Source organism: Mastigoproctus giganteus, chromosome 12, assembly GCF_048544385.1.
Source record: "Mastigoproctus giganteus isolate SK-2022 chromosome 12, ASM4854438v1, whole genome shotgun sequence".
Lineage (NCBI taxonomy): Eukaryota > Metazoa > Arthropoda > Arachnida > Uropygi > Thelyphonidae > Mastigoproctus > Mastigoproctus giganteus.
The window spans coordinates 94,523,302-94,550,459 of NC_143586.1; the positions used below are offsets into that span (position 1 = coordinate 94,523,302).

General features: G+C 39.5%; 1 protein-coding gene across 3 annotated transcripts in view; it reads left to right on the top strand.

The window, feature by feature from the left end:
- Positions 1-7,735, top strand: part of LOC150077285 (FGFR1 oncogene partner 2 homolog) — a 112,312-nt gene extending 104,577 nt beyond the window's left edge. For 2 of the 3 annotated variants that reach the window (XM_090386181.1, XM_090386180.1), the window contains exon 4: positions 7,307-7,735. In XM_090386181.1, coding sequence (XP_090242307.1) covers positions 7,307-7,537 — 231 coding nt within the window. In that variant the 3' untranslated portion in view covers positions 7,538-7,735. The remainder of the gene's footprint in view (positions 1-7,306) is intronic. The other variant, XM_090386179.1, reaches the window with a different exon arrangement.
- Positions 7,736-27,158: the final 19,423 nt, after the last annotated feature.

Consider the following 27,158-nt stretch of genomic DNA (forward strand, 5'->3'; position numbering starts at 1 on the left):
CTGCACTTAAGGGAGAATATTGGTGTAAGTATGTTTTAAGCCTTGTGAGACAAGAAGACAAACTCATCATTAAATCTAAATAGCATAAAACTTACCAATTTTGCTGTGTGGCAAGGTGCTGAGTCCTGTTGAAAAATGCAGTTTTGGACATCTCTGTGGTGATCCCCAATAATGGGTTTCAGGCACTTCTGCATTCAACGTTCCCTTAATAAACTCAATTGCTTGTTATGCATCCCCAGACCATCTGACTGGCGGGGAACTTTACAGTTGGTGTTATGCAGTCAGGATGGTATGCCACAGATTTTCGTCTCCTGACATATCGCTTCCCATCTGAGCCATTCAGGTTGAATTTTGTCTGCGTGGATAACACAGTGGTATCGTTCCCGTCCACCCCACACCTGGTGGAAAAGCTCCAGATTTGAATCCCATAGCTGAGTTAATCTGTCTCAGGCATAGATAACAAGGTTTTTCTTTTCTTCCAGTAAACAGGCAAATTGACCAGAGAACACATGCAATTTACAGACAAAATAAATATATGGGTAGATATAATCATTTACAGAGGACCCTAATATCATAATTTAGTATTTTTTTCCTTCCCCAGAAAAGATGACCCCATTGCTCTTTTGTCCATGAAACATGCGTTTTGGCCCAAGCAAGTGTCGCTTCTTCCTCATCTTCTTGGGCTGATAGCCATGCAGACCACATTCCAAAAGCAGTCTTTGGATAGTTGGTGCACTTGTTTCAACACCATTCCAAGACCAGTTTTAGATCAGGAACACTAGCATGCCGATTACGAAGTTTCAAATATCGATCTTGGGAAGGCGTAGTCACTTTCTTACAGCCTGATCCAGGTCTTCACTTCACATCACTGGTTTCACACTTTAATTTCAGCACCCGGGATACTGTTGACTGGTGGCAGCCTATTTTATCAGTGATAGCACGCATAGAAAGCCCTTCCTGGGACAGAGCAACGGCTACACTTTTTTTTTTTTCCCCTTAGTGTCAACTGAACGTATGGAGCCATGCTTACACCTCCGCAAAACAGGATACTAATGAGCATGTATACCCTTCCAACGTCGTATTTATAGAAACTGCTGATGCAATAGAAGCGTTATCTGGCACAATACCTTTGCGACAAACAATATCTTATGTTTCACTACACATTACTTTTTTTTAAGGTGTTGTAGCTTTTTTTGTCCGCCACTGTATATAATGACAATGATTTTAAAAGATTCGAATGTTTATTTCGAAGATTTTCAAATTCGTTCGCAAAAATATTTTTCTCTTCCACTTTCAATTATTATCATAGCCTGTGAGAAGCTTTAGCTGCTAGTTCCAGATAAGCGGTCACCTGCATTCTACGTGGGACCACCCTTAAGCATAAGGCTGTCAGGGTCGCTGGTTCCATACAACTTTTTCTTTACTTTTTCAATTAACTTAACTATTTAAGGAAGAACTAAATATAAAATTTCATCAAAATCGGTAAACTATTTTTGAAAAAAACGTAATTTTCAAATTAATCTTCAAGTTCTTTGACCTTCAGGTAGAAAGTCAGGAAAAATGTTTTGCTGACATACGACCAAAATGCTGATGAAACTTTTTTTAAATTGCTACCTAAGTGGTGGAAAAAAAGACAAACAACAGATTACCATTCTCCTAGCAGCAAACATGTCTGGCACAAAGAAACTTCCATTAGGAAAGCCTCGATGGTTGAAAAGACATTACCGACTATGTCAGGGTAGGCAAGGTAAGCGTTGCTTGTGGGAGGCAGTTCAGGAGTGCACCAAAAAAAAAAAACATTTGACATATACAAGTTGGACTCTGTTTAACGAACTGCTTTATAGAGAAATTTGATATTTAGCGATTTTTTTTAATTCCTCTCGGTAATTACATTTATAATAGTTTCAGTTGAACAAAGAAAATTTCCATATAATGACCGGAAATGTTCTCTTCTACTTTCTGCAAAATCTCATTCTCACTCTGTCCACCCACACATCTCATCTCCTCTTTCCCAGTGTCCATGTCTTGAAGTCATATAGTACAATAGTCCATATTAATGTTTTCATCATTTACTTTCTTAATTCCTACTTGAAATTTCTTCTCAATAGTTCTTTTTTATTACTAAATGCTTCTTTCCCATTGTAATTCTTGTTTTTATTTCTTCCAGGCTTTTCCCAATTTCTGTCATTATGCTTCTCAAGTATCTGTCGACCTGTTCCAATATTATTCCATCTAATGCTGTTTTGATTCTTCTTCCTGGCCACGTTGAAATTAACATTACCTTGGTTTTACTGTTGTTAATCTTCATATTTTACTCCTTTATTGTGATGTTCAAGGAGATCTGTAATTCTCATTATTAGCAGTCAGTATCTAGTCATCTGCAAATATTATTGTCTTTATCTTCCCCCTTTCCTATACCTCCCTTCTGCTCTTCTTTGAACTCTTTCATCAGTTTGCATATAAATCAAATAGTATGGGGGGCCATGGAACACCCTTGCCTTACACCCCCACCAATGAGAAATCACAGAATATTTTCAAGAAAATAGAACAGAGGAAGCATTCCAAAAAAATTCTTGATTTGACTAATAATATGGCTACTATCATTGGCATTGCTGCTTCGTTTCCAGAAGCACTGTAAGGAAAAGAATGAAAAGACGTCATTTTGATTATGAAAGTAGAGGAACCACAACAAAATTAATTTTTTTTCTTTCAAATTATGGGCACAATTTTCTCGTTAACTGAAAGGTTTACAAATATGAAAAAACATGTAGAAATATTTTATGATATTTCTGAATTTAAAAAAATGGTAATATAACAATTTTTTTAAATAAATTAAATGACATTGATCAGGGGCCTACATCTGGTGAGTGTGGGCTTGGCACACCCAGGGTCCTGAGCTGGATATCATCATTCTTATCTTCTCTTCTTGGTGATTTCCTTCTACTTTTGTCTCTCTGGGTAACTTTGGAAATTTTTTTAAAGCTGGTTCAGCATAAGCCTTAGGCTTCCTTGCACTATATGGCTAGTAATAATAATGAGTCTGATATTGATGGTTTAGCATTATTTGAAGATCTTAGAGTACTTCAAATTTATATTAAAGACAATGTTACTTCATTTGAAGTGCTACAATATATTTTTAAAAACAATTTTACAGATACTTTTTCTAATGTAACAGTTGCATTAAAAATTTATGCAAGTGAGGGGAACAAAGGGGGGTGCTCTTACAAAGAAAGGCTTAAGTTCTGCAAATTGCAGCTTCTGGAGACTATGCTCCTGCGAGGTGACCAGCTTGAGGTGTATAAGGCCTTGAATGGGTTGAGCAGGCTCAGTGTTATTATTATTAGCCATATGGTGCAAGGAAGCCTGAGGCTTATGCTGCACCAATCAAAAAAAAATGAATGGGTATGCTAAGCCCATACTCACCAGATGTGAGCCCCTGGGGTTATATAGAGCTTCCACTGTATATTCTTCTTTAAACATATTAATTTGAATTTTAGAATATTATAAAGCAAAATACTCACTCTCTGGGTTTTTTTAATGTCCCAGCTCTTGCAAAAGCATCTTGTTACCTTAAATTAGATATTAATCATTGTTTTTCTGCTAGCAGTAAAAAAAAAAAAAAAATTTTCTTTTTTATACTCTCCAGCTGAAACTTAAAAGTAACTTTCAAAAATAGCATTTTCTTTTTATTTATATGCAGTAATAGCACATTATTAAATTGGATGGTGTAATCACAGCTATGTCTAGCATAAGTCTGACAACATTCATATTCTGCATAAAACTATAAGAATTTGATTATTTCAACAATTTGTTTGCACATTTTCTAATGCGAGAACTGAAGGGTATTATTATCAATCATGAATGTAGAAGGAAAACACTTCACTGCATGTGATAACAATTTATTATATTTTGGTATCACAAAACAGTAACATGTGGGGGAGTCCATAACCTTTAAGTGAAAACAAGATCTGCACATTGCCTTTGTTTGATGAACGATACTAGTTCTCTCCTTACTGGTGGCCTAGTTTCAGTCTTTGTTCAAATTGCATGTTTTGGAGGGTGGAACATGACTGGTTGTATACCTGTTTTTTTTTTTGCTGGGCAAGTCTACTGGCGATGTTGAAGAGTGAAAGGCATTTAGTATCCTGTCCTTCCCCTTGTTAACAGCCATTCTGGTTGGTCTCTAGAGGCTACTATAGTTTAAGATGACTAGTGGTGTTCTGCCTGTCCTCCTCCTGGAATTGGGTTGGTGGAGGGGTGGGAAATTGCATTGCAAGACTCTTGAAGCGGGTCTCACTGGAATGAAGAACTATAGATAGGATTTCCAGTCAATGGAAGGTCATTGATATGGGAGAAAGAAGTGAATCTTGGGGAAGATTCACTTTCATTATCAGAGAAGTTAGAAGACAGAGAGAAAACTGGATATCCAATTAAAAAAAAAAAAAGATGGAACTTACTTAGACTTTTATACTAAACCTGATCAAAAGCCTTTGAAATGTCAAGTGTAATTGTTACCTTGAATTTGTCCATAGACATGTAAAATAAGCTGGTATGTCACCATTGGATCAACACTTACGGAATCCATGCTGGAAGGCTTCTAAATAGTTTAGGAGCTAGGTGTTAATACATTTCTCCATCATTTAGAAAGAGTAGAAGTCTGTAGGAACTGACTGGAACTGAAAGAGTAGGAACTGGCTGGATATGAGGAAAAACACCAGTGGAATAAGAGAGTGTGAAAAGGTGACACAGACCAGGAGTAAAACGACAAGTGGAGAAATACCACCAAGGCTATTCAAAAGTCTTCTGACATCTGTTTGATGGAATGTACTGGTAGGAGGTAGTTCAACAAGATCATAGATTCAAGAGTTAGAAGAAAAGTAGGATGATAGTAGATCAGTTTTATCTTTAACTTAGGTGGCAATAGAACCATCAGGTTTTAACAGTGGGCAACTTGTTGCAGTCAATAGCTTTAGCAAGAGACGAGAATGCTCAACTACCATTTGGACTGATTAATAACGGCATTAAAATTGTTGGAGGCAGAAAATGAAGCAGGAGATTTGGATGCAAGCCAATTGTGATATCTAACATTCTTATCTTGAATAGCCTTAGTGCATTTATTGGAAAACCAAACTTTAGATAAAGGACAAGATTTTAAGATGAGGTGTGGAATACAGGATTTTATCCTTATAAGAATAATTTCACTGACATGATCTGAACAAACATTGACATCAGAAGATTTAAAACAGTAATCCAACCAAGGAAAAGAAGAAGAGAAAGCTTGCAGATCATCCTTTTGCATTCTTGTAATGTCAAGCAACATGAGATTGTGGATGCCCACAAGAGAAAGGCTCTATTGGATCTGAAGTTCCTAGAGGACCACTCATCTCGATCATGTATATACTTGGATCGGGTTGTTTGTCTGGTTTTCTGACTGAACAAAATCATTAGTAATTGCAAAAGCCTCAGCATTGAAACCAGCTTCTGTTTTCTCCTTGAGTTGAGAACATTAAAGTTGCCTCACTATTAGGAAATTTGGACTGGAGAAAGTAAAGTTTCAAAGTGATTAGTGGAGTTGGGAGAATGATAGAGGCAACAGATAAATTTAACAGAATGGGACAGAGAGATTTTAAGCCAGAGGATATTCCAAATTACTAAATCTCTGACAGGGAATATTAGAGCAGACATATATACACGTACCACCTTTGAAGCAAAAGGAATTGTACAGCAAATAATTGGGACAACTGAGATGAGCAGTGGTTGAATCAACCAATAATTGGAATTCTGTCAGAAGAAGTAAGTGAAATGGACATCACAGAGAACATGTATGTTTGGGAGGTTTATATCTTTTCAGATAAGTTTGTTCCATTAGTTTGACTATTCATGATGTATTCAGTAGTAAGAAAAAGTGAGGGGGACATACACAAAGTAATGAAATTTTTGGATATGGTGTACACATGGCCCCAACAATATCCCCTCCAGTTACTGTCTGGCAGAGTAGAGGCAGTGAGATACACTAGCTGATCTGGATGCCTCCTAGAGGTTTAGACCAACAGGTTTAGTCCACGCTGCCTGCGTGGACAGTTTTCAAATGGCATCCAAACACCATTTTAGAGCTGTACCCTCAAAATGTAAGAAAGATTGAATCTCTCCATAATACTGCACAACGGAAGAGATACCCCCCCCCCATCTCTATATAAAAAAAAAAACAAAAAAATGGGGTGCTGGAGCTTTTCTTTTGAGATTAAACATGGGTTTCACCATTTCAGGCCTCCAATAAGCAAAGTGGTATAGCACTGCCAGGTAACACAGAGGGAGTGGAATTCCTCTGTGTGGATGCCACACCTATACTGTTATAAGCTTCTTGGGAAAGGTAGAGTGTGTTTAGTGTCAAACGGCACCAGGGGTTTCCCCCATCTCCGCGGGCTATACATTGTGGGTGTGAAACAGAACACTGTCAATGCCAGAGGTTTAAAAGTGTATGGATTTTGTACATGTGTAGTGTTGTGTACCGTTGTTCCTCTGGTCATTTAGCCGCTGGGCCCCTAATGGGCCCAGTGGCTAAATGACCACTCTTCCTGAGATTTCAGTGGCAAGGACCTTAAAAAAAACAAACACGTTATGGGTCAGCCAAAAAGAAGTACTATTTATGCAAATAAATGTTGTTAAGTTTTTGGGTGTAGGGCTCAAGCAATTTAACAATGGTTCAGACACTAGTAATTATAATTAAAAGAGAGAGAGAGAGGGGGGGTGGGGAGACTGAAGGCTGGGGGGAAAAGGCAGAAATAAGGGGTCCATAGAGAAGATGACCCCCAAATCAGTGGAGCAGGCCCATGCCCCACCAGAGGGAAGAGAGGGGCGGCAAGGGGAGGAGGAGCCCAGAAGTCACCTCCCCCCTCCCGCCCAGGGAGTGGAGGCAAAGGGCCGTGCAAGGGAGCGTGTCAGGGTCCATTATATTTTCCTTCCCCATGAAGAACACCTGGACGTTGTTTCTCTTGGCTATCTTGAAGTCACTTCAGTTTGCCAACACATATGATACACTGGTAAAATCCTTCCATAGAATTTGTCTGGTCCTAATTCCTTGAGACTAGTTTTATATAAGATCTATGCTGGCTCTAAAGCTGGGTGGATGATTGGATTAGCAATTCAGGACTTTCAGTTGATGCCATTTTCTGCTTCTGTTAATTGTACACAGTGAACAGTTTTATTTTCATAACATCTTGTTGTTGCATTACTTAGTCTTGTATATATACACACAATGTAGCCTCATACATGTATATATTTTAAATGGATTTGTTTTCTTATGTAGGAACTGCAACAGAAAAATAATAAAATATGTGAAATGGCAGCAATTATGAAAAAAGCTGTTGAGATTGACGATAGCAGTTATGTTAAGGAACAAGAGAAGCTTTTACAACTCATTACAGAAAACAAGCTCTTAAGGGAACTACTGGAAATAAGTAACTCAGGATGCAAATATCAAAGCGGACGTCGGTTTATTGTAGAAAGAACTGATGAAAGTGTACAGACAGATTTATGACACGTCAGAACTTCTGGTAAAATAGTGTAAAATATGGTGTAACATAACATGAATGTTTACTGTGTAAAATACTGTAGTGGATATAAATGTTTGCAAGTATTTGATTGAAAATCTCATAAGCCATCAAACTCATTGGATAGTGATAATCTTAAAATTATTGTAGGAATAAAAGTTGCATATTACAAAAACCTCTATTTTTGCTAATTGAAATATGAAATGACTAGTGTTCTTGGAAACTTCAATATATGTGCTTTCATCAAAGGATAAATCTTTGTACTTGAAATGCATGAAGTAAATGGGTACTTGCAATAAATTTCTTTTTTCCATTAGATGAAAATATTGATTCATACTAATAAAACTTCAGTTTTATTTTACTGAATAATTATTACTACTGTTAGTTAACCATGACTTATTCTATTAATCGTTAAGTTGGGAAGGGACTAACAACTTATACTTTTGAGTATACTTTGTATCCATCACTTCATTTCACGTGCAGATTCATTAATTTAATAATGTGTGTATAGTTAGCAGTCCAACACAGCTTATTTTGTGTTGAATATATTATTATTATTTTTTTTTTAGTATTTGTGTATGATTTAAAGTTTTTTCTGATAAAATATGTGCAGATCATATGACTAATACATAGGAATATCATATTTTTTATAGTACTTTCAGCAGCTGCAAATTATTGTTTATATTATAACCCTTCCACCAATATGTGGAAATGTACCCACAGTGGCATGATACTGTGCATATGTTCAAACACCACATTCATCATTGTAATGCAGTGGTTCTCAAACTTTTTAATGTGAAGACACCCTAAATCCATTATTAAAAATTCCCAGCACCCCAAGCATTGGGAGCTGGCAGAATATTTTGCAAGGTGGTGCTGTTTCAACTACACTGTACGCAATGGATGGTGTTCCGTGTATTTACATAAACACTAACTATGACGCGGTCAAGAATTATTTCATGAAGACTTCAAATTTACACAGTTGCATGAAAATCAACGACCACGATGTAAGCCAATGCTAAATTTGACATTGCGGCACCCATTTTGAGAACCACTGTTGTAATGGATTACATAGAAAAATTGTATATAATCAACAAAAAAAAAAAACTTATAGATCAAAACTCTTGTTCTTTTTTTCACAGAGAGGGGGGGGTGAAGTCTTTCACACAAAAAGGCATTCAAATGTATCTACATATTGAGTTATGTGGATAAAACTTTTGCTCATGGAAGGTACAACAAACAGTGTTGGATTAATTGTGCTATATTGACCAAGATAGGTCTTTATGTCTAAAATGCAATTTTGTCAGAGAAAACGTATGTTTTTAATGAATTTCTGAATGATTGCATAATCTTGTTATAACAAATTTGATAAATTGTACTGTAACAACATATTCTAGTATAGATTGAAGTTCTCTTAATCAAGAACAAGGAACATATGAAAGAATGATCTCTTATATTGTTGATGTTCTTCAATGAGCCTGCTAAAGAAAATTATTACTCATAAAATAGTCTTAACCACATGCTCAGTAAACTGTACAAAATATGGCACTCTTGCAAGAATCTAGCTGAGTTTATAGCAAATACCCTTTCTGGTATTAAATTTCTTGGATTGAGGTCAACTCTTACAGTTTTAGCAATTAGAAGTCACAAAAAACAGTAATTGATGTTTATATCATCCTTGCTCATGATTAAGAGATAGCATAATTCTTGAAGTGTGGAGAGCTCCGTTCTGTACAGTAAATAAGAATAAAGGTATGTTTAAGAACATAAAGTTATACTGTAGTTTATAATATAGCATTAGTAGAGGCATTTGATGCAAGAAAGCAAGCTTATGCAGCATCAGCCAAAAAAAAAAAAAAAACCACTTCCACTTCACCCCTCTGTTCGTTCAAAATATCTCTCCGGCTGAGCCTTAAACTTATTTAAGCTATCAACCTCCACTACAAGGGATGGAAGTCTGTTCCACCAACCAACCACCCACTGGCTAAAGGCAAATTTCCGCACATCTATCCTACATCTGTCTTTCCTCAATTTCAATTTATGCCCTCTCACGTGATTATTCTGAGCTAGAGGAAGAATCCCATCAGCATTGAGCATGCTCAAACCATTCAAGGCTTCATACACCTCTATCAGATCACCTCGCTGGTGCCTAGTCTCCAGACACTGTAATTTGCAAAACTTAAGCCTTTCTTCGTAAGAGCACCCCTTTGTTCCATTCACTAATCTTGTTGCCCTTCTTGAAATGAGGCCTCCAGTATACAGTACTCTAGGTGTGGCCTGACCATTGCCTTATACAAGGGAATAATCACCTCCTTATCCCTGCTGGAAAAATTCCTGTATATCATTGACAATACTCCATGAGCTACTCTTGCAGCCCGTCTGCACTGCTCAGAGAACTTCATATCTGCCTGCACAATCACCCCCAAGTCCCTTTCATTCTCTACCACTGTCAGTGTAGTACCACAGAGTTGATACGTTGCTCTGGGGTTGCTATTTCCCATGTGTAGTACTTTACATTTGTCAATGTTAAACTTCATTTGCCACCTCTCAGCCCATCTGCTCAACCTTTCCAGATCCTGTTGCAGCAGCATAGTGTCAGTAGTGTCCTTGACAACCCTGCCAACCTTTGTATCGTCTGCAAACTTGGACATTAAGCTTGATATACCATCATCAATATCATTTATAAATACAGAAAACAATAATGGACCCAACACTGAGCCCTGAGGGACTCCACTAATAACATTAGTCTACGATGAGCAGTGTCCATTGATTACCACTCTGTGTCTTCTCCCCCTCAATCACCCCTTTATCCATAGCAGCAATTTGCCTCCAATGTCACACTGCTCCAATTTGTGTAGCAGTCTTCCATGTGCAACAGTATCAAAAGCCTTTCTAAGATCCAAGTATATAATATCAAAGTTATTCCCTGCATCCAGTTCTTTAGTGACTGCATCATAGTATCCAATCAAATTGGTCAGGCAAGACTTCCCCTTAACAAAACCATGCTGTGTCTGAGCTATAACTGAAATCTTGTCTAATGATCCTGCAATGGTTCTTTAACCAGTGCCTCCATTAATTTTCCTGGAACAGAAGTTAAGCTCACAGGTCTATAATTAATTGTGTCAGCCTTTGATCCTCCTTTGTGAATTGGGGTCACATTTGCACATTTCCAGTCTATGGGTACCTCCCCTGAGTCCAAGGAAGCTCTCATAATTATGACTAAGGGTTTACTTACTTCCTTTGCTGCCTCCTTTAATATAACTGGATAGATCCCATCCACCCCGGGTGCCTTTCTTGTGTTTATCTTCAACAGTTTCTCCTCCACTCTACTCCCAGTTATTTCAAGATTCTGTAGCTTACTGCTAGAGTTGAATACACCTCTGGCATTCCCCTCGCTGAATAACTCCTCATGTGTGAATGTCGATGCAAAATATTCATTTAGTTTGTTAGCTACCTGAGCAGGATCATCAACAGTTGACCCATCAATATCAAGTGTACCTATCTGATTCATCCCCTTCCTTCTAGAGTTTACATAAGTAAAGAACTCTTTGCTGTTTTTCTTTGCATCCCTTGCCAAGGATTTCTCGTAATCTGCCTTCGCCTGCCTAACCTCCTTTGTAACTTGGTTGCATATCAACTTGTATCTATCATAGGCTTCTGTGTCATGTGTTAATTTGTAAGTATCCCATGCATTTTTCTTCTCTGCCATATGCCTCATTAGTTCATCTGACATCCATTTTGGCCTAAACCTTGAACAATATTTCTTAGTTGGTATGTAAAGCCTAGTAGCTTCCAAGATAAGTTCTTTGAATGCTTCCCATTTTGAATTTGCTGTTGGTAACATCATCAGTTGGTCCCACTGTATAGAATTTAAATACTGTCTCAGTCCATTGTAGTCGCCTTTACGGAAGCAATAACCCTTCCCTTTACCCCTAATGGTAGTTACCTCTTTGAGTAAATCCCACTTCAGCACACTGTGATCACTGCCACCTAGTGGTTCATTTATCTGCAGATTCTTAATGCATGAAGAATCACTGCTGATAATCAAATCAAGAGTATTACTCCCTCTAGTTGCCTCCCGAACATGCTGATGTAGAAAACAATCATCCAATAAATCCACAAAAGCCCTGCTAGTGTGTGAGTAACCAGCCCCCAAATTCCAGTCAATATCTGGGAAATTAAAATCTCCCATTACAAGACTCTCTGATTTACTGGCCCACTCTATTTCCCTGTACAGTTTCTTATTATACTCATCAGAGTCATTAGGCCTATAGTACACTCCTACTCTCAATTTTGATCTCCCAATGCTTATGTCACACCAAACTGACTCAACACTGCACTGTCCGGCGATGTCGACTGGCTTCACTTCCTTGGTTTTTATGTGTTTCTTAACTAATAGCATAACCCCTCCCCCCTTCCTATCCTTTCTGTAGACGTTGTACTCCCCAAATTCCAGTTCTGCATCCCTTATATCTGTGTGACACCACGTCTCTGATATCCCAACAATATCTGCCTTTGATGTTTTGAGCAATACCTCAAATTCATCAAATTTATTTACTAAACTCCTAGCATTGGTGTACATGCAAGTATACCTGCACCTGTTTCTATTCTTAGCTACCCTAACACAACCCATGTGTTTACTTGTACCGCAATGGCTCCCAGCAGTCTCTGAAATATCATGCATCTTGTTTTTCAGGCTTCTGCTCATTCTAATAGAAGCAGTGCAAGAATCTCTTTCACCTCTGCCAGTGGCTACTGTCAATCTATTGGTCTTTGTCTCCCCCCCCCTAACATTGCCTCGATAGCATCAGCAAATATTCTTGGACCCTTTCTATTTAAGTGTCTCCCATCCCTGTAGAAGCAATCTCTCCTGTTAACAAGTACAGTCCAGGCTGAAAAAAATTCTACCCCTTGAGCTTTGCACAATCTTTCCAGGGCCGAATTGATCGACAAGGCTCTCATCATATACTCCCTCCTATCGTGTCTGGGCAGAATTGCAGACACTTTCAAATTCAACCCTAATTCTCGGCTTTTGTTCAACAGTGACCTGTACTTGTTAAGTAATTCTGCCGGTCTCCTACTCTTAATATCATTAGTGCCAAAATGTACAACTATATCACCTTTTGTACCCTTAAAAGATGATATTCGCTCTACAACGTCATCAACCTTTGTCCCTGGCAGACATACCCTCGTCCTGTTCCACCTATCCTTTTTACAAAGCATGTTCCTCGTTTCCCTGACAATAGAGTCACCAACAACTACTAGTTCCTTTGGGAACAGCGCATTCTGCCTTGGGGGGGGGGGTTGCCTCTGTGTCACGTGATGCCAAAGCGCAAGCTCTGGCATTGATGTGGGCAGCTGAGAGCTGATGGGCCCCTCAATTTAGTTTCTTCGAGGGCATCCACCCTGTCCTTCAAGCTCTCATGTAGAACTGAAACAACTAATCTTGAATACACAAAATATATTTTACCATTTACCAAATCATTCACATAAGGGGAAATTACCGTATTTGTCGGCTTATAATAAAAATGCACTTTTTCCCCTTAAAAATACCTTTAAAAAAATCACCATCTTAGGAGCCGAAAGTGGCAATACAGCACCTGCACAAAACAGAGTTAACATTTAATTAACTACTATATGTTAGTACACTTTTCAGTAATTACCAGGCTGTTGTTGGAGTAATAAATGAATTCCAGTTATACATTTAACTAGTGAATTTAAGCTAAAAGTAGTACAATATGCCAAAGAACATGGGAACAGAGCAGCAGAACAAAATTTCAGACCACCGGCTACTGAGATGATGATTTAGCAGTGGAGGAAGCAGGAAATTTTGTTACAAGAAGCTGATAAAACAAAGCACAAACTTTGTAAAATTCCACTTAAATGGCCAAATGTGGAAAAAAAACTTTTCAATGCTCTAAATTAAGTGATTTGTCAATAATGGAGAACAGTATATCAGAGAACTACTGAAGCTGAGTGAAGGTAAGACTCCAGGAGTGGGTGGTATATATCCTGTTATACTTAAAAAAAAAAAAAAAAAGGCTGCATGTGAGCATTATCCATTTGAGAATGTTAAATGAGAACATCATTAGCCTCCAGGGAGTCTCCCCCTAGACTGCAGAGGTACTAATGTCACCAAATCTACAAAAAAGTGCAGAAGATGTGTTGGACACCTACAGTGGTGGGTAAGATCAGAAGTCTATGATTAAGGATCATCTTAATAGGAATGACATCCTTAATGGAATGGATCACAACATGGATTTGAGAAAAGGAAATCTTGCCCATCCAATCTAGTTAATAATTATGATGAGGTCATAAAACAATTGGATGCAAGAAACAATTTTGACATTATTTACCTTGACCAAGGGCTGGCTAAAAGATAGGTAGAGTAGTCATAAATGAACATACCTCAGAGATCAGTGTCGGATCACTTCTGTTTCTTCCTTAATGACATTGATAAGGGAGCATTCCAATAGTGGAAGTTATCAGTTTTCTAATGATTTAAAGTAAAGAAGGACAATTAATGACCAGAACCAGGGCTTTACTTCAAGATGACTTAGGTATTACGATTCACTCGGACATGGAATTTTCCATGCAGTGTAAATAGATGGCTAGCAAGGTATGTGCTGATATGTAGGACTTGTAAGTAGGGAAGAGGATGTCATCCCTTTCTATAAGACAATAGTGAAAACATATTTAGAATATTCAGGTCTGGAGACCGCGTGGGAGGAAAGACAATGTCCAGAAACGGTTCAAGAGAATGACAACCAACTTAGTAAAATGGTACTAATCAATGTCCATACAACGAATGGTTTTGAAAGTGCCGACTACAAAGCTTGGAAATTGACATCTTATAGGAGGATTGATAGAGGTACATATATAAGGCCAATGTTGGAATGAATTACCTACAACAGTGGTTGAAGTTGATAGTTTGGTAAAGTTCAAAGTGGACAAATGATAGTTTCTTTTTGCAGGTGTAGAAAAAGCCAGCACTTGTACATCATTTAGCCATTATAATGCTAATGAAAGAGTATGAACCTGAATTTAACCATTAACTAAAAAAATGCTATTTTAAAATTAAGCCAAAGGAAATAAAGTAGAGTGTTTACACTGGTGTGACTAAGAAGTTCATGTTGCTACTGCCAAGGGCAGCTTGTGGGGCTTTGTCTATGATATACAGGATCTTTGCTAGCTGAGATAAGAATGTGATTGTTCTATTGTATAAGGCAATAGTTAGGCTGCATATAGCCCTGGAGATCTCATTTTAGGAATGTTGTAAATCTGCTGTAATGAGTGCAGAGTGGGGCAAGATTGCTGAAGGGGACAAAAGGGTGGTCTTACCAAGACAGGCTTCCATTCTGAAAATAGCAGCATATGGAGACTAGGCACCTGCGAGGTGATCTAATTGAGGTCTTTAAGGCTTTGGAGCAAGTTGATGGAATTCTTCCTCAGACTATACACATGAGGAAGCATATGGAGAAAAGACACCTGCAAAGTGATCTGATTGAGGTGTTTAAGGCTTTGAATGGTGTGAGCTTACTCACACCATTCAAAGAGCTAAGTGCATTCTTCCACTGAGGAGGAAAATTCAAATTAAGGAAGGATGGTTGCAGGATAGATGTGCAGAGGTTTGCCTTCAGCTAGTGGGTGGTTGGTTATTGGAACAAACTTCTATATGTTGTGGAAGTGGGCAGGTTGAATAAATTTAATGAAGAATTGGACAAATTACTAGAGAGGATGGTGATGTGTTTTTTTTTTTTTGCTGATATTTTGTAAGTGCACGTACCCATAACAGTAACACTCATCTAACAAAAAAAAAAAAAAAAAAGCTGGCAAATTCATGTAGCTAGCATCCTCTATGTCTCAAATAACTGGACTTTAATTTAGTTTGAAACCAGGTCTCAATCAGATATGAAAAACAAATCTTGCTTAGTATCCACGTATTTAAATCATGAAGAAACTCAATATAGTGTTTAATTGTCCATTTATCATCTAAAATTATACCTCAATAAATGTCTTTTCTTCCTTAATATAACAATTCCCTTCTAATTAGAGTTAATGCTCAATGAGAAAGAAGTGCCAGGATTTATCACTAATCTAACACATTTCATTAAACACTGATTTACCTTGTGAAAGGCATTTCTGGTTTATATTACTCTTTGGATCTAATAAGAAAAGAATGGTGACTCATCAGCATAAGAAGGTATAATAGTTCATGCCTATAATACAGGAGCCATTAAAGCTTAAAATTTATGTGGGTTAAGAAATGGTGCTCACATATTAATAATTTTGTAAATTGAATATATTATAATTTATTATTTATGTGTTGGTTGTGATGAGGGTTTGAAAGAAAACAGAACTAATCCACTTATTAAATAGTTAGTGATGTCATCTCGAATAATACATTTGCATTAACAGTCAGATGCCACAGACATGTCTTGGAAGATAATTGCAAGTTGAGTTTTATCCAGTAAAGTGTTTCTTGTATTTTCTTCTCTGAAAAATTAATACCAGCTGATCTACTCAGTGATATGTATTGATTCAGGCTGCACAGAACTGTAATACCAAATACAATACAGTTCTTCTAAAACGAATCAAGGTTTTTTGTAAAGAAACTTATAACCCTTACTACAATCTGTGAGATTCTATCAATCCCCCTTAAATTTAGTTTCATTATTAACATTAGTAGAGGCATACAATGCAAGAAAGCAAGCATAAGCAGCATTGGCCAAACCCTCCCTCTCCCATTTCACCCCTCCTTCGTTCCAAATGCCTGTCCAGCTTAGCCTTAAATTTATTTAGGTTATCAACTTCCACAACAAAAGATGGAAGTCTGTTCCACCAATCAACTACCCGCTGGCTAAAGGCAAATTTCTGCACGTCTGTCCTCAATTTGAATCTGTCCCCCTCAGGTTCTTAATCTGAGCAAGAGGAATAATCTCATCGGCATTCAGCTTGCTCAAGCCATTCACAGCCTTATACACCTCAATCAGATCACCTCACAGGTGCCTACTCTCCAGGCATTGCAATTAAGCCATTCTTGGTGAGAGTACCCCTTTGTACTCGTTCTAGCAACTCTACATCCTTCCTAAAATAAGGCCTCCAGACCTGTACACAGTACTCTAGGTAAGGCCTGACCATTGCCTTGTATATTAGGTATGTTCGGGGTCTGACGGCACCTGGGATTTCTCCCATCTCCGCGTGTGTTCTCTGTATCGGACAAGCCAGAGATTTAAAAATGTGTGGGATATGTACTGTGTAGTTTGTTGTACCCATTGTTCATCCGGCCTGTTAGCCGCCGGGCCCCTAGTGAGACCCGACGTTACCAATACCCGCCACAGGGAGGCCGGCCGGGTGTTATCAATATTTGTACTCTGGCTGGTCTTGCCACTTACTTTCCTGGAATTTCAGTGGCTAGGACCAAAAAAAAATAAAAATAAATAAATAAATAAATCGAGGTTGATATTAGTGATACTTAGCAAGTTAGTATTAATAGTACACGACGTGGGGCTGTGCCGTGAAAGTGAGTTTTAAAAACTCAAATAGGTTCGGGCAAGAATTTTGATGTTCTCTTTTGATTTCGAAATGTAGGGCTAAACGCTGTGCAAGACAAAAGTTTGGGGGAAGGATGAAGACTGGGAGGAACAAGTTGGAAATAAGGGGCTGACAGAGTAGTAGCCCCTGCAGGTAGGGAGGCATGCCCGTGCCCCACCAGAGTGAGAAAATTGGGGAGGCAAGGAGAGGCAAGCCTCTCCTCCCCAGGAGTTTGGAAAGAAAGATCCGCTCAAGAGAGTACGGATTTGGGTTGCCAATAGGCTGTTCCGGTGGGAGAGTGCCACCGTATGTCGTCTCCATCAATTTGCAGACCCTAAAAAGCTGGCCGTTGAGTCTCATCTAGGTCGGACACTAATAGGGGGTTAAATCTGGGATGTCATCCTTCCAGACTGCATGTGGTCTGGGTCCTATTTTCTGGTCATTATCTTGGGGTCATAATCAAGTCTACTGGCTGTCATTATGGGGTTTTATCCCTTCCGTGATGTTTGATAGTCCTCACACTACCTTTTGTCATTATATAGTGGGTCTATGCTTCAAGGTCTGGGGGCAGTGTCCCTTTGTTCTGATGTCACAACTATTTAAAGGTGTTTTTTTTTTTCTTTTTTTTTTTTTTTTTTTTTCGCTTCCAGTGGCGGTAATCATGACTCTTGTGGTTAGACAATATATTGTCACTTGTCTTTTCCCAGTTCATTTTATACTCAGTCCAAGGTCTGTATAGTCGGCTCCTCTGTGTCATCTCGCTGCTATTTGCAGGTTTGTTTTGTCTCATTCCTTTAAGGTCTTCTGTATATGGCGGTTAGTGTTTGGCGCCTGGTAAATAATCCCTGGGCAAAATCAGTTAAGGCTAAATATTCCTCTTGTGTATCTAGTACATGTGACTCAAGATCCCTCGGTAGATAGTGAACTTTAGTTATTAGTCTGCATCTAAGGTCCCTTCCGTGATGTTTGGCACACTATGTTTGAGTGTGCCCAATACTTCCGTATTGGGCACACTCAAACATAATGTGCACCCAGCTTTCTTGTTCCCCGCAAGTACAACGCGGATCCTCCACTATTCCCAATGCTGTAAGCTTTGCATTGAAAGCCCCGTGACCTTAGGTGGGTGCAAGGCGTGGATCCTCCACTATTCCCAATGCTGTAAGCTTTGCATTGAAAGCCCCGTGACCCGTAAGGAGGTAGGTCATGTAAAGTCCGGGTTGCAGCCAGGTTGGAAGAATGGGGTAAACTCTGTCTACGTCCGGGATGAACTTTTTGGTGATATTCCCTTTTGTTGTGTTTGTCCAGCGGTATTGCCAGGTTTCTTTTAAGTATTTCTGCAGCCTGTTCTTTTCAGCCTTGTGGGTTGCACTGTTATCCACTGTGTAGTCTAGGTGGGTGCAAGGCATTCCTTTGTTTATATAATAGGCTATTCCAGTACGTATGATGTCCAGGTCAAGCAGAAGGGCTCCAGCCAAGACCTGTAGGGCAACAGTGCTAGTGGTGCTGCGCGCTCTGGTAATGGTTAACAGGATAGTTCTATGGATTGAGTCGATTATGCATCTATTTATGGCGGTTGATGCCTTGTGATACCAAACCGCAGAGGCATATGTTATAGCTGGTAGGAATGTCGTTTTATAATATAAGGAGAGTACGCGACGTTTAAGTCCCCAGTCACGACGGACCACACGTGCTAACAGTGCAGAGTACTTCCTTATCTTTGTTCTTAGATGTGCGAGATGCTGCTTGAAGGAAAGATTGCAATCTAATATCACCCCCAGGTACTTAAGCTGGCTTTGGAGTTTCATTGTGGTGTTGTTCACCTTTATTTGAGGCAGCCTGTGCAGGTCAAGGGTGCCTTTCAGTAAGATTGAGGATGTCTTAGTTGGTGAGATTTTTAGGCAGTGTAAGGTGGCCCAGTCCTGTAGTATCTTGATGGCATTGTTTGCTTTTACCTCCAACTGGGTTCTACTGTCGGCAGCAATTTTCAAGATTAAGTCATCGGCAAAAGCTTGGGTTTGGACGTCACCAAGGTCCATGGCCAGGAACTCATCCAAGACAATGTTCCACAACAGCAGCCCCAGGACAGAACCCTGGGGGCAACCCCTGCAGACACTGCAGTTTACCCTACCATAGGGTGCCACGACACTAATACTCCTGTCGGTAAGGTAAGACTTGATAGTGAGATACAAATTGCAGGGAAGGTTGGCCCGCCTTAGCCTTGCCAGGACACTTGGCCACCAAATGGTGTCGAAAGCCCCGGCAAAATCTATGGAGATGATTAGGTAGTATTTACTGTTGGAACTGGTCACACCGTACAGCAGATGTCTAAGTGCCTCTACTGTCGAAGACTCAGGCTTAAAGCCAAACTGGGTAGACATGTGCAGTTCAGCACTCTTGTAATGTGTGTCAATTCAGGCATATAGCATTCTCTCAAATAGTTTGCTGATCACTGGTAGCAAAGCTATCGGTCTGTAGGTGGTTGGCTGTTGTGGAGGCTTCGTGGGTGTTTTTGGGATCAGCTTCAGTCCCGCAGTCTTCCAGTTTCTTGGGAAGATGCCTTGATGCAAACAGTTATTAAACAGATTTAGGAGGAGTTCGGGGGTCAGATCCGTTACTTTTTTGATAATTTCCAGTTCGAGATAATCGAGGGCCTGGGCACTTATTATTTCTTACGTGATTTGCGCGGATTTGATGTCATCTAGCGTGAATGGTGGTTCACGGGAGTCAGTGGTGTATATGTCATTTTCTTGGCATATTCTATGCTGTTCAGGTGAAGTAGGTATGGCAGTCTCCGGGAAAATAGTGCCCAGAATATTTGTGATTGACTGTTGCCATGTGGTGGTTTGGCTCCCCTGTGGTGTCAATGTGGTAGAAATAACTTCCCCCCAGAGGAGTTTGTTTGTGATTATCCTATAGACTACCCCCCATGGCTCTTTGTTTGCTCTTGTTTATCGCATCCGTATATCTGTTTCTTGCTTCTCTATAGCGCTCCTTTAGTATCTGGACCTCAGCAGCAGGCCATGTGCGTCTTGCCCGTTGAAAGAATTTTCTTCTTCTCATGGTCTCCCTTCTGAGTTGCTGGATCTTGCGAGTCCACCACGGGACTGCTCCTGGTTTGGGATTTCTCCTCTTCATTGATGCTTCACTCGCCGCAAGTATTATTTCCGTTACCCTCTTTTGATTCTCGTCTGGGTCCCCATTCTGGTTTGTTGTTTCCATGTGTTGGGCTGCAGCAGGCATTAAGACCTCTCTGAACCTTTCCCAGTTCACCCAGCGGATGGCGAAGCGATTTAGTATTTGTTTAGGTATCAGTAGCCTGTTTAATGATCTTCTGATTTGGCAGGTAATCACCCTGTGGTCGGAAGTCGTCCACGAGTCTCTGACGACCCACTCATCAACGTAACCTGCAAGGTTTCCAGTGGACAACGTGACATCGATAGTCGCCTCCCACAGGGTATTACAAAATGTAGGCATCTGGTGTGGTCTGTTCAGGATAGTGAACCGAGAGTTCAAGAGAAAGTCCTCTAAAATCTGTCCATTTCTGGTACCTCTCCTGTCTGGGGTCAGGCTGGTGAGCGGCAGTTTACATCTGCCCCAATTATGATCCTTTGATCAGGGAGCATGTCGGTCAAGGCCTGCAAGTACCTGGTGATGGGTGTGATGTCCTCGCCCGGCCTGCTGTAAAGGGCAACAGCATAGATTTGGCCCAATGGCGTTAAGATGTGGGCACAAGCCGCCCAGGGGGCACAAAGCTGTGTTACTTCAGTCACAGTATAATTGGGATTGTGGACCACAACCGCAGCCCAAGGGGTGTCACTCTCTTCATGGACTAATTTGTATGCAGCCGGATATCCACACACTCGTTTTGAGTGGGTATATGGTTCCTGTAGTAGTAGGACGTCAGCTGCTTCCTCGTCCGCTATGACCCTAAGTTGCTGGGCCACTGCTCTAGCTCTCTGCGCGTTATGCTGTATTATTGCAATTTTGGATCTGTTGTACTCTTTATGGCGTCTCTCCATAATCGATTCGTGACTGGTATAACCCTTTTACTTTAAGATAAACTGGACAGTTCGGGTCTCTGATAGAATGCGAATGGTCCATTTTCCCTGCCTTGCAGTTTGTACAGATTGGATCTTGCTCCTTGTTTGGACATGTTTTATATTCATGTCCCCTGCCAGAGCAGTGACCGCAGATTGATTCTGGTTGTGTGGCCGTATTTACAACACCGGAAGCATTTCGGGACTGCCACATGCTCCCGGAATCGGTGGGATCCCCATTCAATGTAGATTCTCTCTTGATTCTTTAGTTGCTGCCAGACAGTCGGGGCAAGCTCTAGAACCCAGTTTCTGTTTGGTCCTGCCCTAGATCTGGTGGAGTACCTGGGCTGCACCAGGGTTCGCTGTTCCTGTAGTTGCTGGGGGGGTCGGTCTCAGATTTCTGTTTATGATCTCTGTGGCTAACTGTTCCGGGGTTAGGTCTTTGTCAATGTCAAAGACAATGATAGCAGGTCCTCTCTTTTTTGGCAATTCAGCAGTCAAACCCAAGGTGGCAATTTTTGGGTTATCCATTATCGTCTGTATGTCTTCGTTTCCCTCCGTTTCAATAACGAGTCCTACATTCCTCGTTTTCCGGATGGACTTTATCTTAGTAGTTTTGAGGTCATCCTTTAGTTCCTTCATCACAGTTGTCTTTATTTCTTCCCTAGTTCTCTTTTCCTGGGGGCCATCTGTGGCCACAGGTCTAAACACAACCAAGTTGGGTGTCATCAAGAGAGGTTGCTTCCTTTTTGGGGTTCCGTGCTGAGTTTGTTTTCCCTGATTTTGGTTACTCCTCAGCGTTTCAGCATATGTGGGAGCACGCTGTTGCATTTTATTTGCCCCACAGTCTTTATAGGCCTGCAGCCTCGCGGTGACCTTTTCATTTTCAACATGTCTTGAAAAGGATAGTCTCCATTTTGTTAAAGATTGTGGCGATTTGAGGCCTCACAAGGGTGGTTATCCTGTTATTCGGTTCTTTAAATATTGATTCCAGTGCTGTTTTGAGTGCCAGTGACTTTTCATAGACAGTGCCCACCGGTAGGGAGGGATCCATGGGGAGAGTTTCCTGCTGCTTTTCGTTGTTTGTTTCTTTGTTCGCATTGACATTTTCCTGAGTGTCGTTATTCTCAGTTTGGGAGCGTGTTCCCCGCTCTATTTTCGCTGTTAACAACTTTTTGTTTTTACGCTTGCTTTGTGTTTGGGGGTCCCTGGACAGGCGTCTTCTGTGTCCTCCTGTTGTTCTAGGGGGATTATCTTGTCGTCCTGCCCCTTCGGCTGAGTTTCTTTCAGTTTGTGATTTTTGCTATCCATATCAGCAAAGGTTCCGGATAATCGGATGTGCGGATTATCGAAGTTGTCAATCTTTTTATCAGTTTGTGGCTGTAATATGCTGGTGAACAATACCTGCTACACGCACATTGGGCAAAGAGAGATTATTTTGTAGGTTTTTAGGGCTTCCAAATCAAAACGATTATTCTAAACATATGCTGCCAGCATATTTGCTGTACTGGTTTACATAGGAAAATTTCTTAAAAACGTTCATATCTCTAAAAATAGTTAACGAAAAGTCACAAAAGGTCACCTGTATATCCAGTCCAATTTCCTCTTCTTCCAACACCATTTGCAATCAGAAATTCGATGTTTTTCACAATAAAAATAACTTTTTCCACGGAGCTCACTATGTATTCGCGTGATTACACTTGTATAATGGGATAATCACCTCCCTGTCCCTGCTAGCAAAATTCCTATATATCATTGACAAGACATTATTAACACTGCCTGGATAGCATCAGCAAATATTCTTGTACCCTTCTTTCTATTTAAGTGTATATTAATAGCTTCAGCTAAATTTGATTTATCAGTATATATTCCAACTAGCACATTCTCTAATTCATGTTAGAAATTTGGAAGTCGACCTTGTACATAATGTTTTGAGGTTTATATTAGGGAGGGAAAAAAGCAGTCAATGAAATACAATGTTATGAGTTTTTAATCACTTAATTTTTCCTCTATCTAAAGTACTGCCTGATTGACAGCATTTTGAATCCTTACTGGCTGCTTTAAGGGATGCTAATAGTAACTATCTCAACTGAAAAAAAAAAAATAAATAAATAACTGGATTGACTGCAACCATAATAAACTAACTACTATTGACCTTGTGTGATTTATTCATATAACTAACAAAAAATATCAGATTAAACCTGACCATACACCTAACAATCTTTTCCTAATCAATATGCTTAAATGTTAGTTGTTCTCTTAGATCCCTAAGACCACAATTTTAATGATCTTTTCTCCAGTGGAACCTTTGTACCATGGCCATTGTCAGTGCCTTCTCATTTGGAATTACAACAGTATGAAATGGGATGACCTGAGTGAGTTCTACTCCTCTTTTGTTTGTTTGGATTACTGTTTTAACCTTCCTGACTTGGATCATGTCACTGAAATTATTCTTCAGTGAATTACGAATGCAATTTTATTTTTAATTCCATTCTAAATTTTGAAATGTAAAAAAGTAGAAAACTATTAGAGTAGGTTCCTAACCAATTTGTTCTTGGTAAATCATCCCCCTAACACCATACATCTTTAAGTGAACAGCACTGATGCCAAGAAGTCTTCAAATCCTGATGGTATTTCTCCACCTCTTCTTGAAACCTGTGCTCCAAAGTTTACTCCTGCTTTGTGTCTCCTTTTCAATCTTTTGTTCCATTGGTGCTTTTCCTTCTGCATGGAAATTTACTCACATCTGCCATTTCCTTCTTCAGAGGGAAGGGTTGCACTTATATCTCCTCACAAATTTGAAGTACTGGATAAGTCATCAAATGCAGACATTTTGGAGTTGTCACTCAGGTATAATGAATTCAGAATTTGAATATGGGAATACACATACAAAGAGACCATGGGGAGGGGAGGGTATGCCTATTTGTTACAAAACAAAATCAAAGGCAGTGCATCCAATGGGCATGGGTGTCCAGTCAGCTTGGTGTGACATAAGCACCAGGAAAACAAAAAAGAGAGTAGGAGTGTGTTACAGGCCTAAATAATGTGATGAGTATAATTAACAATACTACAGACAGAGTGCACCAGTAACTCAGAATGTCTTAGAATAGGGGAACTTTAACTTTCCAGAAATTGACTGGATCCTGTGGAGGGTGGTTACTCAGGCATTAGCAAGACTTATGTGAATTTACTGGATTACTGTGTTTTACGGCATTACTTTAATGGCACTCATACATTAAGAATTTGCAGTTAAAATAATCACTCAAACAGTAACAAAACTTTTGTGAATTTAGTACTAGCAAATGATGCAAAAAAGCAAGCTTATACAGCATCAGCCAATAAAAGGACCATTTCACACATCCATTCACTCTAAAAATTTGTCCACTTCTTTCTTGAATTGATTTAAGCTATGAACTTCCACAATGACAGATGGAAGTTTGTAACGGCAATCAACTACCCGCTGCCTAAAGGCAAATTTTCACACATCTATTCTACAACTGTCTTTCTTCAATTTGATGAGCAAGAGGAAGACTCTCATCAGTATTAAGCTTGCTTAAACCATTCAAGGCCTTATACACCTCAATCAGATCACCTCGCAGGTGCCTAGTCTCCAGACACTACAATTTGCAGAACTTAAGTCTTTCTTGGTAAGAGGGGGGGCCTCCATAGTCAGGTGGGCAGGAGCAGCAGTGCGTAGCACACATTTCTTAATTAGACCGGGGTTCGAGCCTGTGACCACCAAATACGGAGAATGCGAAAAGGTCAGGGAATGACCACCGCATATTCCTGGAGCAATATGGCCTTAGTTGCTAATGCTCCTAAAAACCAAATAACAAACAACACAACAAACATCTTGGTAAGAGGACCCATTCGTTCCCCTCACCAATCTTGTTACCCTTCTCTGTACTCGTTCTAGCAACTCTACATCCTTCCTAAAATGAGGCTTCCATACCTGTACACAGTACTTAAGGCATGGCCTGATCACTGCCTTATACAAAGGAATAATCACCCCCTTTTGTCTACTAGAAAAATTCCTGTATATCATTGACAAGAAGCCCATGACCTGCTGTGGCAGCCTGTCTGCACTGCTCGGAAAACTTCATATATGACTGCACAATTACCCCCAGGTATTTTTCATTCTCTACCACTCTGAGTGCTGTACCACACAGTTGGTACGTTTCTCTGGGCTTACTGCTGCCCATATGCTTGTACTTTGCATTTGTCAATGTGAAACTTCAGTTGCCCCTCTCAGCTCATCTGCTCAACTTTTCTAGATCCTGTTGCAGTAGCATACTGTCATTAATAACCCTGTAAACTTGGACATTAAGCCTGATATACCTTCATCAATATCCAAAACAACACCGAACCAGGGTGGGGGGGACTTCAAGAATAGTCAGAAAAGTGGCAGCTGTTTTAATGTGGCTAAGTTCAAGGTCATACTTCAGGACTAGCAATCTCAAAATAGTTTATGCACTTGGTGAGACTGAATTAAAAAAAAAACAGTAGAAAAAGATAGGGATCTGGGAGTTATGACATAGACAAATATGAAGTTCTCTGCAATGTAAACAAGTGGCCGGGAAAGCTCATGGTATCCTGCTGATGATTTATCAAATAACCTTTAGAGATAGGGAGGCCATAATCTCACTGTACGACTGCACTTGGAATACTGTGTCCAAGTATGGAGATCTCATCTAAAAAAAAGACATTGAGCATCTTGAAAGGGTTCTGAGACTGACAAAGTTGCAAAAGGATGACCATACAAGGAAAGACAGATTATGTGAGCTATACAGTTTGGCAACAAGACACCTTAGAGAGGACCTGATTAAGATTTATAAGACTCTGAGAGGGATTAGCAAAATGAAGAGTTCCAGAACCAGGGACCATAAATTCAAATTGCAGGGGAAGAGGCTTAGATCAAAATATAGAAAGTTTTCTTTTAACCAACGAGTTGTTGATTACTGGAACAAGTTGCAGGTAGCTGAGACACAATTTAAAGAAATTCAAAGGTCAACTGGATAGTTACCTATGCAAGAAGGGAAGAGCATAATCTGTATATTTTCTATCTACCTTTTACTTGTTTTGGCCAGTGCAGCAAAAACCTGTGGCTTCCTTGCACTATATGGCTAATACTAATATAATGTAAATAAAATTAACAAGTTGATTTTAGAAACTTCTCTATATAACAATATTAAATGTAACCTTTAAATACATAAATTATTATTGAATAAAACATAAATGCAGTCTGTTTTCAAGAAAATGCAAGAAAGATTACTTAAAATTACGGATTATGTATATTAAGAACAACAGCTTGTGATAGGTTGATTTTCAAATCATTCAAAAAACCATTAAATGCAGTATAAATCTAGTGCTCCTCTAAATTCAGGTCTTTTAAAATGTTCAATTTAGTTTCCAACAAAAAGTTTTTCTGATAGCCTTTCACCTTTTTCACAATATTAGTGCTGACTCACTTGATCTCTTTGGGAACATTAAAAAAAAAAAAAGGGTTGAAAGCTAGCAAGCAGATAAAAGCAACTCCCTGTCTGGAAATAACACTTCAATAAACCTCAGCTAATGAGAACCCCCCCCCCCAAGTGGGCATTCCCTTTCCCTATCAAAGGGTCACTGCACCATAATGGTGCAGGACCCTTTGATATATTTAACAGCTGTAGCATTGAATGGCCATAGCATCTTACAGCCACGAAAACGGAAAACTTCTGGCAGTATAAACAGCTACTTAAGCAAAGAGATGTAAAAATAACTTTGGGGGCAATAAACAGACAGCTTTTAAAACTCATCATAAATTGGAAATGCTTTGACGCGTTTTTTCCCATTTTGGGCTATTTTCTTGTTAATTACAGTATTAGTTAAAAGTCTATTTAAATCAAAGAACATTCATTTGAAGGCAGACACTGTGAAATGCAGTTAAATGGAAAATTAAACTGAAGAGCATTAAAATTTTTTTTTTCCAAAGGTGCTTGGAGTGAAAGTGAAAAGGGTTGTTCAGGGAGAACAAAGTGTAACTCTGGAGAAGAGTGTC